The sequence below is a fragment of the Paroedura picta genome, chromosome 5 (assembly GCF_049243985.1).
Source record: "Paroedura picta isolate Pp20150507F chromosome 5, Ppicta_v3.0, whole genome shotgun sequence".
Classification (NCBI taxonomy): Eukaryota; Metazoa; Chordata; class Lepidosauria; order Squamata; family Gekkonidae; genus Paroedura; species Paroedura picta.
The window spans coordinates 29,562,006-29,575,173 of record NC_135373.1 but is presented as its reverse complement, the minus strand read 5'-3'; the positions used below and the strand labels follow the sequence as shown (position 1 = coordinate 29,575,173).

Below are 13,168 nucleotides of genomic sequence, written 5' to 3'. Positions count from 1 at the left end.
CAGCTGGTTGCATGTGGGGGAGTGCAGAATCGAACCCGGCATGCCAGATTAGAAGTCCGCACTCCTAACCACTACACCAAACTGGCTCGCTTGATTGATTTGATTTATATCCCGCCCCTCCCCGGAGGCTCGAGGCGGTCACAACACAATATACAATATACAATACAATACGATAGCATTTATTGTGTTTAGCCAAAGGCCATTACAAAACATAATTAAAAACAATATGGTACAAATACGGATAAAACAATATTTCTCCAATATTGCGTACATAAAACTGTAGATGAGGGCTACTGAGTTACAATTTAAAAGAAACACGGTGTATCAAGGTGGGGACACCTGTAAAACAGCTTTGGCTCGGATCTTCCTGGCAGCCAGAGCGAAAAGGGCCACGCTATATGAAATATAGGGGTTGACATCTGATAACAGGCGACTTTATCAAAATCAGAAGTATATTGTATATTGTATAATGTATATTGTATATACAATATACAATACAACGTAAAACCCCCTAATAAGATACCCCTTAAAAACTAAGCTAAAATCCCATTAACCACAGATCAAGATGTAATGCGACGCAAAAATAATAAAAATCCCTAATTTTCCCTGGCTAGGGAGGGACATGGGATCAGTGGTTCCCAAACTTTTTCGGGCTGCCGGCTCTTTGGCTCCCAGGCCACATTCCAAGTGCCCTCTCTACACACACATACACACATAAAAACACACCCCTTTCCTGGTGTTAGGCCCACTGCACATTCAAAACACACTCTATTGCCTACACTTCTCTTTTGGTGGTTGTGCTGCAGCCATATTGAAATATATATCTTTGTAAAAGTCATTTGTATGAGTCACTTTGGGGCCTCACTGGGGAGAAAGAGAGAAGGAAGTAAGCAATGGAAATCCCAGGGCCAGGACCAAGCAGGAGAAGGCTTTTGCAGCCTCCCAAAGATGGAGACTTTTGGGGAAGCGTTTCTAACCCTGGGTTAAGAAATTCCTGGAGATCTGGGGTGGAGCCTGGGAAGGACAGTGTCTGATGAGGGGATGGAGCTCAGCAGGAACATGATCCCATCCAGACCACCTTCTGAAGCTGTCGTTACCTTCAGGAAGCTAAGCAGGGTTGGCCCTGGTCAACATTGCGATGGGAGACCACCAAGGACATCCAGGGTCGCTACTACCCAAAGGCAAGCAATGGCAAGCTGCCCTGGAATATCTCTTGCTGGGAAAAGGCAGTCCCAACAGGAAAAGTCAGGCTGCTGCCCCCTACAGCCCCCAAATTCCTTGCCATCCCCTTCCTGCCCCCAGATCTTTCACTGCCACCCTACTGCTCCCAAAATCCTCACTGCCCCCTGATCCTGCCACCACCCCCAGGGGGGCATACCGCCCACTTTGGGAACCCCTATTAAGATGGTTATAATGTCATTCTGCACATACTGATCAGCCAGTAAATCCAATGGCAGAGCTAGCAGAAGGCTGCAAATCAGATTAGAGAATCTCTTCATTTACAGATAAGCTCTGGCTGACAGCTTCTGCATTTCCACAAACTGCCTTATGCTTCAGATCATGGCTTGAGAGCATATCCAACTGTACAAACTGGGTTTTTTTTTTGAGGGAGGGGGGAGGAGCTTCATAACAAAAGCCTGCATCACTGATCAATAACTGATTATGGCACATGCCAGCTGAAGCATAACAAAATATGCATAACTACACACTGATGTACAAGGAGGATTCTTCTTTCTGATCCAGACTAGAAAAGGAACTAATTCAGAAATATCTCGAGTGCAATCTTAAGAACAGTTTTATCCCTCTAAGCCTACTGACTCTAATGAACTTAGAAGGGTACAACTCTACTCAAGACCACACTGTTAGGTAGCCACAAGACACTTACCTGGGGACAAGTGCCATTAGGTACAACAGCACCCCCCAAAACAGTTCTGCTTAGGGTTGCTGTCTGGCTTTAGGGCCTTCAGGAAGATACTAATGATGAAGGTGGGTTTTGGTCATGCCAGATGTGACCCATCATGTGCTGAACTTGGATCATGAGCCCAAAGGTCAGCCTGTGAGGTTCCCAGCACGGCTTAGGCAGATGCCAGGAGATTTGGTGGGGTTTGGGGAGGGTGTATGTAGAGAAGATATATAGAGAGAGCCAGGTATAGTGGTTAGGAGTGCGGACTTCTAATCTGGCCAGCTGGGTTTTTTTCCATGCTCCCCCACATGCAGCCAGCTGGGTGACCTTGGAATCGGCACAGCACTGATAAAGCTGTTCTGACCGAGCAGTAATATCAGCGGTCTCTCAGCCTCACCCACCTCACAGGGTGTCTGTTGTGCGGAGAGGAAAGGGAAGGCAAATGTAAGCCGCTTTGAGCCTCCTTTGGGTAGAGAAAAGCGGCATATAAGAACCAGCTCTTCTTCTTCAGTAATATCAGGGCTCTCTCAGCCTCACCCACCTCACAGGGTGTTTGTTGTGGGGAGAGGAAAGGGAAGGCGAATGTGAGCCACTTTGAGACTCCTTCAGGTAGAGAAAAGCGGCATATAAGAAGCAAATCTTTACTAACAGATTATGAGAAATTCAGGGGTTACTTGACAGTAAAAAGGTTGAAAAGGGCTGCTCTAGAGAATCCCCCTCTGCCTCCCCAGTTAGTGCTGGTTTTCTTTTTAGGTTAGGAATCAGACAGACTTCTTGGATGGCATTTTTAAGCCACTATTTAAGTATCAAAAAAAAACATCCTATTAAAAATTGAGCAGTCAGTACCATGCTTTTCAACACAAGGCACTGAAAGAGGGTCAGGTGAGGCATTTATCACAGGTGGGACTACCTGAGCAGGTGTGCCCCCTAGGCCAGTGAATTCATCTCCACCACTCGCCTTCCCTGATGTCCACTGGATGTCCTGGTAGTGCAGCAAGATGAAAGACAGGTGGCCATCGGAGGTTAGCACAGCCTGGAATGTGTTCACCTACACAGAACGAAAAGCAAAGAGAAGGGGTCGCCCCTGTGACGAAGGAACTGCCACATGCGAGACTTTTAAGCCAGCAACGCAAGATACTTTCAAAGTGACATTGCAATTTGTCTGATTCAATATATTAAACGTTGGGCTATTCCACATTCTCATTTCCCTTGCATGGAGGTTTCTGTGTCGTCTTGTTTTGCTCCCTCTTGTGGTTGCTGCAGTACAAAGCTTCAGGGAGATATACTGGAAATAAGCCGAGGTAGTGTTGCGGTAAACCCCCAAAGAAACAGGTACGTAAAGTGAGGAAAATGGGAAAGCAGAAAAGCCCATTGACTCACATGGGTTTTAATATCAAGTCTTGGTTTAATGGAGTTTACATGGTACATATGAACCCCTATGGTTGGAATCCTATGGATTGGTTCTGCTGGTATTTGTTCAGGTCAAAACTGCCCCAAATGGTCTAAGTGGCAAAGAATTTTTAGACCCAGGGAACCAGAGAGGAATAGTGGTAAGAGGGATTAGAATCAGGAAGACCCTGGCTTGAGTCTCCACTTGGCCATGGAAGCTTGCTGGGCAACCTGGACCCAGCCATACACTCTTAGCCTAACCTACTTCACAGGGTTGTTTTGCAGATAAAACTGAGTATGGGGGGAATGTAGTAAAGGGCTTTGGGTCTCCGCAGGGGAGAGAAGTGGGGTATCAATGAAGTAAACAAAGGAAGAATGTATCTTGCTTGAGCAATAATCAAACCGTGGATCCTCAGTCATCCTTGTCTGAATGTGTCCAATCTTCCTAATTAAATCAATTTCAAGGAGCAAATGGGGGGCTTCCTGTTTGCAGGAGAAGCCAGTTGTACTAAGGGGTGACATAGTGATCCCTTACGGCACTATCCCAGAACCATGACCCATGGCATAGACTGGTTGCTGTGGCATGAATCAGCCATCCAATTGCAAAATTACATATTTGAAAAACGAATTGGTACAGGATGAGGATTAATTGAGAATAACTGGCATTGCTGTGATCATTCATTCATTCATTCATTCATTCATTCATTCATTCATTCATTCATTCATTTCATTTATGTATTGCCCCTCACTGCAACGTCTCAGGGCAGTGTTCATATTCCCATTGTAGGATTAGGTCTTTCACGCTGGAGCTTGTAGTTTGGTTACTCCGCCTTCCAGTTTGCTGGAACTTAATTCCTTGTGAAACAGGAGTTTGTTTGTTTATGTATGATTTAGATTTAGATTTAGATTTAGATTTAGATTTAGATTTAGATTTAGATTTAGATTTAGATTTAGATTTAGATTTAGATTTAGATACCACCCTCCCTGAAGGCTCAGGGCAGTTTACAGGAAACAGGAAAAAGATACAGGTAACATATGGTAACAACAGGTGATGACAACAATATTATAACAACAATAACAATTAACATGATAATAACAATAACCTGAGAGAATAATTGGCAGAATCCTGCACCTTGTTGATGGGAGGACAATATAAAGAAACACCATTGGTTTCTTGTAGAAATACACACAAAGCAAACGAAACCAATAGGCAAAAAGTTGTATCTTCTTGAGATTTATTAAATGCAGTCCTAAAAAATTAAATGCAGTCCTAAATAAGGGTTGCAAAATTACTTAGGACTGCATTTAATAAATCTCAAGAAGATACAACTTTTTGCCTATTCATTTTGTTTGCCTTGATGGGAGGACAAAGCTGCTCACCAAGGTCATTTTCAAGCAAACCAGAATGGGTTAGCTTGGAAAGACGGCTGTACTTGGAAAGACGGCTGTTCACGCTTTTGGATTATCAACTGAGCCATTACTAAAATGGTTCCAGAGATTTTTGTGCCACAATTCTAAAGTTGGAGGGATTTGGATTTCTCCATAATATTATCCTTGTCAATTGAGTAACGGCTATCAGGAAATTAACAATTTCAGACTTTTCTCTTTGCATTGTAAAGTTGTCCAATATGTCAACAAAAAAGATTCTGGAAGAAAACAGGAAATCTACCCCCCATAATAGCATCTTGGAAGTTTTATGACTGGGTCATCCCCACAGAACCCACATCAACTTAGGTTATATAGACACGGAGGGCTGGGGGTCACTAAGACCTGATGTAAGAGTCCTACCTTGGAGGACAAGGATCCATAGAAAGCCACTCGGTCCCAGGTGGCTACAAAGACCCAGGTGGCCACAAACGTTTCTCTGGGGAAGTAAACCCCGATGTCGGTGGTCACTCTCTGCAGCAACTGCTGGTCTTGGCTCTGCCTGTAGTACACCTCGCCCGTAATGCGGTTGTCAACGTCAGCCCAGAATGGGGCAACAAACGCCCGGCCATCAGTCAGCGGGAAAGGATCGGGAGTGTACTGGCTGACAGGGTTGTCAAAGGACACCACTCCATTATTGTTGACCTGTGGGAATGAACCAAGAAGCTAGCCATTGGCCTGCTACCTAGGCCGAGTTAAGACAAGCTGCAGACAAACAGGTAAGGCTGTTCCTAAGGATGGGTGGGTGATAAAGAAGATGATTGCAGCCTTCTAATTGATCATTGGGTTATTGGCTTCCGTTCTGTAATGGAGATGAGATGGCGCTTTCTTTTCTATACTGAGAAATGTTTGCTAGGGATCCTTTCGCCTGCAGTAGAAGACAGAACGGCTAGAATACAGATAAGCTAAAGATTTATGCCCAAAGCATCTGCAGACTAAGATTCTCCAACTTTACACCTTTGATAGAACACTGTTTGGTACAGGCTAAAAGGATGCATAGGAATACACTCTGTTTGATACAAGCTTGGAGGCGGAATGCTGACCCTGGTGACTCTGCCACATCAGAGGCATGAGATCAGGACTGGGGCTGGCCTGAAGACCTCGGGGGAGGACCAAAGTGGGACCTGGAGATGATTCTGAGGGAGTGGCACCATTGCCTTGGGTCAGGGCTGCAACCAGCCCTCTCAGCCAACCCTCTGAGGTAGATGTATGGGATGGTATGCGGCCCTTTCTCCTTTGCACAGGGATTTCTAGATGGGAGTCACCTTTTTCTGCAGCTAAAAATTATTTTAATTAATTAAAATTTGTATTTGTATACCGCCCTCCCCGGAGGTTCAAGGTGGTTCACATGGAACACAAAGAAACTGTACATCCAACTCAGTTTTACATATTGAATAGATATATTCGATATTTTACATATAGAATAGAATAACGACAATGATGATAATGATATAACAATTTAATAGAATAATAATCAAACAGTTCCATGGTTGTCCAAGTCAGGTGCATGGATTCCTGGGAGGCAGGTTCAGGGGGCCTAGACAGTGTTGTTGGTTCCAGCTGGCCTCAACCAAATGCCCAGAGGACGAGCTCCCTTTTGCCGGCCCGGCGGGATTGTGGGAGTTCAGGCAGGGCTCCCTGATCTCTTCAGGAAGCTCATTCCACCAGGTGGGGGCCAGGACTGCGAAGGCTCTGGCCCTCATTGAGGTCAAGCAGGCTTCTTTAGGGCCAGGGATCGCTAGCCAGTTGACAGTGACAGAGCGTAAAACTCTTTGAGGGGTGTAATTACAGCTCATCTCCAGGCAACAGAGATCAGTTCCCCTGGAGAAAATGGCTGCTTGGGAGGGCGGACTCCACAACATTACCCTCCTCTAAGGTCTCTCCACACTCCAAATCCCTCCTACTCCCGGCTCCACTTCTGAAGTCTCCGGGTATTTCCTGAACCAGAGCTAACAATCCTAACCTCGGCACCCTGAGATGCCGCAGATGTCAGGACTTACATAAAGAGACCGAAACTTGTGGGCAAAGAAGTAGAAGTCCTCAGAGATGGGAACTGGAGGGGAAGCCCCGTCATCTGCCTTGGGAGTCCTTCTGTCCTGATATTCAGGTCCGAATGGGTAGAGCAGCATGTCTGAAAGAGAGTCAGGAAGATACTATGCAGTCTCGTGATATCTAGGGGGAAAGACAAGCATTTTATTTTTCGGTTAAGAAGTTATACAACAAATCTGTCTGAGTCCGGTGTCAGTATTCAACCTCCTTACACAAGTTCTGCCACTTGTTGACCTGTTTTCGAGTTGTGCCCCTGACTTTCATGTGGTTGAAAGTTCCGAGGACTCTACTGAGTCAATTACCTTGTGAGAAGGTTGTGCTGGGCTTTATTTTTGGGACACTTCCTCACCACCCCGAGGAAAACTATAGAAGCCTGTGGCACTCAAGCAGCTCCAAGTTCAGAGTTCATCAGTGACATTTCAACCAAAATATTTCCTTCCAATAAACCGTCCACCTGGCCTAAGGTTGCCGATTCTCACCTGGAAAATACCTGGAGATTTTTGGGGTGGAGCCTAGGAAAGGTGTGCATAATGCCACAAAGTCCACCTTCCAAAGCGGTCATTTTTTCCCATCCTCTGGAAATTAGTTGTAATGCCAGGAGATCTCCAGCCGCCACCTGGAGGCTGGCAACCCTAATCCATCTGCAAAAGCCCTTGAACAAACATCTTCCGATCCTTAGTGCTCAACGAGAGGCCATCTTTAGTTATGCATGCTGCTTGAGAACTAGAAATTAAAGACGCTTTTGGTCACATCTGACACCGTGGAATATTTTTTGTCCATGGCAGAGGACAACTTGAACATGATCAGCAATGAAGCCTATCAACAAAATCACAGGTGATCAGATTTAGTGCTTGCGGGAAGCAGGGGATATGTCTATTTGCATCCATTTGCATCTTGCCTGTACATCCCCATTTTGTGGATGGACTATTCGTTCGTTCGTTCATTCCATTTATTACTCTCTGCTCCCCGCAAAGCTGGTTTATGGAGTGTGACAAAAATCATTTCCACAGTAAAAATAGTAAAAACACACCTCTTAAAACTATTCCCTTCACCAACACACATTCTGGTATTGTGCAAAGACTCCCAAGATGCCTTCCTTCCACTTTAACTCAATTTACATCCATCCTACCTGTTTCGGCTGCTTCTCCCAGGAACAGCACCTGTATTGCTGAAACCAAGGACAGCAAATTAGTGGAAAGATCCGTAAGAGCAGATTTATCTTCATTTTAAGGTGTTTTTTTTTTAAATCTTACTTCTCAGAAATCATCAAAAGACAAGAAAGTGCTATAACAGGTACACAAAACAGTCCAACATAAAGTTGCCAGCACTGGAGTGAGCAACTCAGCATGCCAGACACTGGGGGACACTAAATCACCCTAAGGCTGTTCTAGCCCTTCCCCCCTTGAATGCCTTCGTCTTAACTTGGAAGCTGTCCTCTGACCCCACTTGTCTTTCTTTCTCCCTTTGTCCTCTCCCTCTCTCTACATGGCCTTCCATGAAGACAAAAATCTCTGCAGGTCTCCCCTAGAGAGACAGGTCTCCCTGCAGGTCTCTGCAGGTATCCCCTCAAATGCCCACAAACGACTGCGACCTGAATATGAATAAATAAGTTTAAGCTGGGTACTCATTTTACCAACCTCGGAAAGATGGAAGGCTGAGTCAACCTTGAGCTGGCTGCTGGGACTGAACTCCCAGTAAGTTTAAGTTTTTTGCAAGATATTTTGGGGGAGATTTATTGACTACACTCAGTGTTGTCCTTCTGTGACTGGACAAAACTCTGCTATATTAACGGAATGTCCCAATAGGAAGAGCTTGGTGATAATGATGCCAGCCTCCAGGTGGGACCTGGGAAGCACTGGAATTACAGCTCATCTCCATAGCACTAGAGAGATCAGTTCCCCTGGAGAAAGCAGATGCCTTGGTGTGTGGGATTTTTGGTATTGTTCCTCACCAAGGTCCCCCATGCTCCACCCCCCCAAATCTCCAGGAGTTCCCAAGCCTGATTTTGGAAACCCTACCTTCCCATCCCCTGACGGTGGTCAGGGTGGATCTGGGAACCCAACTCACATCTCCATTTAAAAAACACCCAAAACATATTTGAGGTCTTTTACAGCGTACTTACCAAGCATTAAGGCGTTTCCGAACAGAGAAAAGGAAGATCTCATAACTGCACCTTCTCCTTCACTTCATGTATCAGAAATAGTCTTGGGGACCTGAAAGCTAATTATGTGAGTGAGACGACTAACATGGAAATCAATGACTGCTGATGTTGTTGTCCGTGGCTATGTAAGCAACTTTTATTTGGTTACTTCCTTTTTATTTGTTTGTTTGTTAGTTAGTTAGTTAGTTAGTTAGTTAGTTAGTTAGTTAGTTAGTTAGTTAGTTTAAGAAATCTCACTATTCCCCAATATATACCTACATGCCCCTCGGTCTAGAAAGAGAAAGAGGCGGGCTGTCTGGAATTTTATTTTGTCCGAGATTTACTTTTTATGCCAATCATTGTAGGTTACATATGGTTTCACTGATTTTTATGTGATATTTATGACTGATGTGAGCTGCCCCGAGCCCTCTTGGGAAGAGGGGCACACGGAGATATAAATAAAGTCCAGTAAGTTCATTTTTTAAAAAAAGATGTCTTGGAAAAAGAAAATGGAGGCTGTCCCGGTGAATCTGCCCATGAGAAGAAATTCTAGAGAGCAGGGGCCACAATGGAAAAGGCCCTTCTCTTTGTTAAGCCTGACATTCACAAGTGATGGTACCTGAAGAAGGGTTTCACCGGCAGGTGTGAGTCCATTACTTTGGGGGATTTAAAAAAAATGTTCAGAGGATTTTGTTTTTATTTCCCCTTGTTTATATTCCACTTTTCTCCCAAACTGGGACCAAAAGTGACTCACCATCTCTCCCCCACCTCCATTTCATCCCCACAATAACCCTGTGAGGTAGTGAGATTCAGTGGATGTGACTGGCCCAAGTTCATCCAGCAAACTCCCAAGACAGAATGGGGACTGAAACCCATGTCTCCTAGATCCTACCATGACCAGGACTGTCCAGGCTAGTCCTGCACATCTTGGAAGCAGAGACAACCCTGGTTAGCATGGGATGGGAGACCACCAAGGGAAATCCAGGGTCACCATGCAGGGGCAGGCACTGGCCAACCACCTCTGTTTTGCCTCTTGCCTTGAAGACCCTGCAAGGGTTGCCGAAAGTCACCTGCAATCTGACAGCACTCTCCCCTGACTTTCCCAGCTCCTAGTCCAAAATGAATAAGAATCCTACAAGCAAGATAACCGAGTTCTCATCCGCCCTCCAAAGCTAAGCAGGGTCGGCTGTGGTCTCAATACTTGGGTGGGAGACCTCCCCTCCCCCCCCCCCAAGGAAGCCCAGGGGTGCTATGCAGGGGCAGGCCAGACCCAACCACACTTGTCCATCTCCTGCCTTGAAAACCAGACAGGGTTGCCACCACCCAAGCTGGCTGTGACCTGACAGCCCTTTCCACCACCAGCAACTCTAATCTTGCAGATGAACAAACAGTCAAGCCTTAGGGCTTTTCCGCACCTGTATTAAAATAGCGTGATGCCGGCAGCATTCAATAATGAATATGAAACTGCCAACTTCCATACTTATTCTCCTCCCCTCCCTGGTTTTTACTATCCCTTCCTAAACCAAATACTCTCCATAACTGGAAAGACCAGACAGAAGATTTCAGGGCAGCAGAACAAGCATCGGAAGGAGTGTAAACGTTGCAGAATTGGGGGATTTCTCCCTCCGTTCTGCCTCCAAAGCTCTTACCAGCCTCCCATGGGTGTCCACAGAGCAGCTCTTTGGAATGGCTCAGGTCACCAGTCCACATTACCCACCTGATCTCCTCCTGCAGCGCAGAGGGATTTATAGCTTCCCTCCGGAGGTACAGCTCAGTTCAGATCCTGGACGCTTCAGCCATAACGAATGGAGTCATTCATCAGCCCAACCCACGGCCGGAGATTTGGACAGATGCATATTGTTCTTCTGCTTTCCTCTGACTTTCCCACTCTGCCCAATTCCTGGCAAATTCTAGAAACAAATATTCAAATGGGGAAGGCTTTTCTGCACTCTTTTAAACCTTGTACTCTTGGTATTGAGGGGGGGGAGCCTTGACATTGTAACAGGCAAGAAAGGGAAGGGTCCCTGTGCTCATAAAGAGTTGAATAACGATTTCATGTCCTCATATTGCTTGGGGTCAGCAAGAATGGATAGGGCTGCCAGCTCCGAGATGGGAACTCTGAGGAGATTTTGGGGGTGGAGCTTGAGGAGGGGATGTTGGGGATGGGCGGGACTTCAGAATCATACACGGTAGCCCTTTTCCCCAGGTGAACTGATCACTATTGCCTGAAGATGACTTGTGATGCCAAGAGCTCTCCTGCCACCATCTGGAGACGGGCAGCTCTAAGACTGGAGGGTTCTTTCAACACTTGGGGTTGTCGTCTCCTGGGTGGGAGATTCCTAGAGATTTGAGGGCAGTGCCTGGGAAGGGCAGAGTTTAGGGAGAAGAAGGCGCTCACAAGAGGTGCCATGGAGGCCACTCTTTGAAGCTGCCATTTCAAGCAGGGGAACTGATCTAAGTCACAAGGAGATCAGGCCAAACTCCAGGAAAATGCCAGGTTCCACCGAAAGGTTGGCAGCCCCATCAAGACTGAGAGCCAACTTGGTGTAGTGGTTAGGAGCACGGACTTCTAATATGGTGAGCTGCTCTTCCTCCACATGCAGCCAGCTGGGTGACTTTGGGCTCACCACAGTACTAATAAAGCTGTTCTGACCAAGCAGTAATATCAGGGCTCCCTCAGCCTCACCTCCCTCACAGGGTGTCTGTTGTGAGGAGAGAAAAGGGAAGGTGATTGTAAGCCGCTTTGAGACTCCTTTGGGTAGAGAAAAGCAGCGTATAAGAACCAACTTTTCTTCTTCTTCAGTAATATCAGGGTTCTCCCAGCCTCATACAACTCACAGAGTGTCTCTAATGAGGAGAGGAAAGGAAAGGCGAATGTAAGCCACTTTGAGACTCCTTTGGGTAGAGAAAAGTGGCATATAAGAGCCAACTCTTCTTCCTCAGTAATATCAGGGCTCTCTCAGCCTCACCTCCCTCATAGAGTGTCTGTTGTGGGGAGAGGAAAGGGAAGGTGAATGGAAGCCGCTTTGAGACTCCTTCGGGAAGAGAAAAGTGGCGTATATGAACCAACTCTTCTTCCCGTGATTGTTAAAATATGACCAGGAATTCATACTGAAACTGAGGGGGGGGGGAGAAATTAAGCAAGTGACAGGGAATGGGCTGGACAGAGGAACTGCGAGAAACAGTAATGAATCTGTGTTCCAAAATCAGGAGTAAAACCAGTAGCAAAAACTTATCTGGGAAATGAAAGTATCATAACGGTCTCCTGACAGGTGCTAATCAAGAGGTAGCAACAGATCTGGAAATAGGCATCTTATTGGTCCCTATCTATTTGTAGATTCCATTTATCAGCCTGGTGTGGGGAGTGGGCTAGACATTGGGGAAGGGGGGCACTATATTGCTCTAGATCAGGGGTAGTCAAACTGCGGCCCTCCAGATGTCCATGGACTACAATTCCCAGGAGCCCTTGCCAGCAAATGCATTTGCTGGCAAGGGCTCTTGGGAATTGTAGTCCATGGACATCTGGAGGGCCGGTTTAACTACCCCTACTCTAGATACATGTATGTGTTATCATCTTAATAAATGGGATTCTTCACTTCATGGAACCTGGCTCTTCCTTTTCTTCTTGGCTCTTTATGTTCTCTCTTGCTCCTTACGGGTGTGGAAGGAGCAGGACATATCTACTAGTCTCTTCTGCAGAAGCCATGCCATGAGTCTTGCACATACCTGCTACCCGAAACATTTGTGGTCATTTGTGGCTGGGCAGAATAGTCTTCCGATTTAGGCCTCTCTCCTACTTCCCCTATGCAGGGGTAGTCAAACTGCGGCCCTCCAGATGTCCATGGACTACAATTCCCAGAAGCCCCTGCCAGCGAATGCTGGCAGAGGCTTCTGGGAATTGTAGTCCATGGACATCTGGAGGGCCGCAGTTTGACTACCCCTGTCCTAGAGCCTAGCCATGAACTGGATCTTCATCCATCAGTGATTGAATAGGTGGCATCGGAGGAGATGTATATTTAGCAAATTACGATTAGGAACTTCCTGGTATTTCTCAAATTGTATCCTCCTGTGTCCTGTGATTGGCTCTTTGGAGATTTCCTGCAAGATCCATTAAAGGGACAGCCCATTAATGGCTTTGAGTCAGCGCAGAAATTGGTTATCTGCCGTATCTTATTTCATCTTTTCATTTTTTTAATTGTAAATTTGTCTGTGGTTTTAAGGGGAGTTTTCTTGGGGATTTTATTGGGGGCTTTATGCAGACT

The 13,168-nt window shown here is 46.0% G+C and overlaps 1 protein-coding gene across 1 annotated transcript in view; it reads right to left on the bottom strand.

Annotated features, from left to right (window-relative positions):
- Positions 1-10,615, bottom strand: part of LOC143838861 (alpha-tectorin-like) — a 28,612-nt gene extending 17,997 nt beyond the window's left edge. Inside the window, exons 1-6 of the mRNA XM_077340773.1 lie at positions 10,556-10,615; positions 8,889-8,986; positions 7,896-7,934; positions 6,718-6,848; positions 5,081-5,362; positions 2,814-2,951 (exon numbers count right to left, since the gene is read on the bottom strand). Of these exons, the coding sequence (XP_077196888.1) occupies positions 2,814-2,951; positions 5,081-5,362; positions 6,718-6,848; positions 7,896-7,934; positions 8,889-8,931 (633 nt within the window). The 5' untranslated portion in view covers positions 8,932-8,986; positions 10,556-10,615. The remainder of the gene's footprint in view (positions 1-2,813; positions 2,952-5,080; positions 5,363-6,717; positions 6,849-7,895; positions 7,935-8,888; positions 8,987-10,555) is intronic.
- Between the last annotated feature and the right edge of the window lie 2,553 nt (positions 10,616-13,168).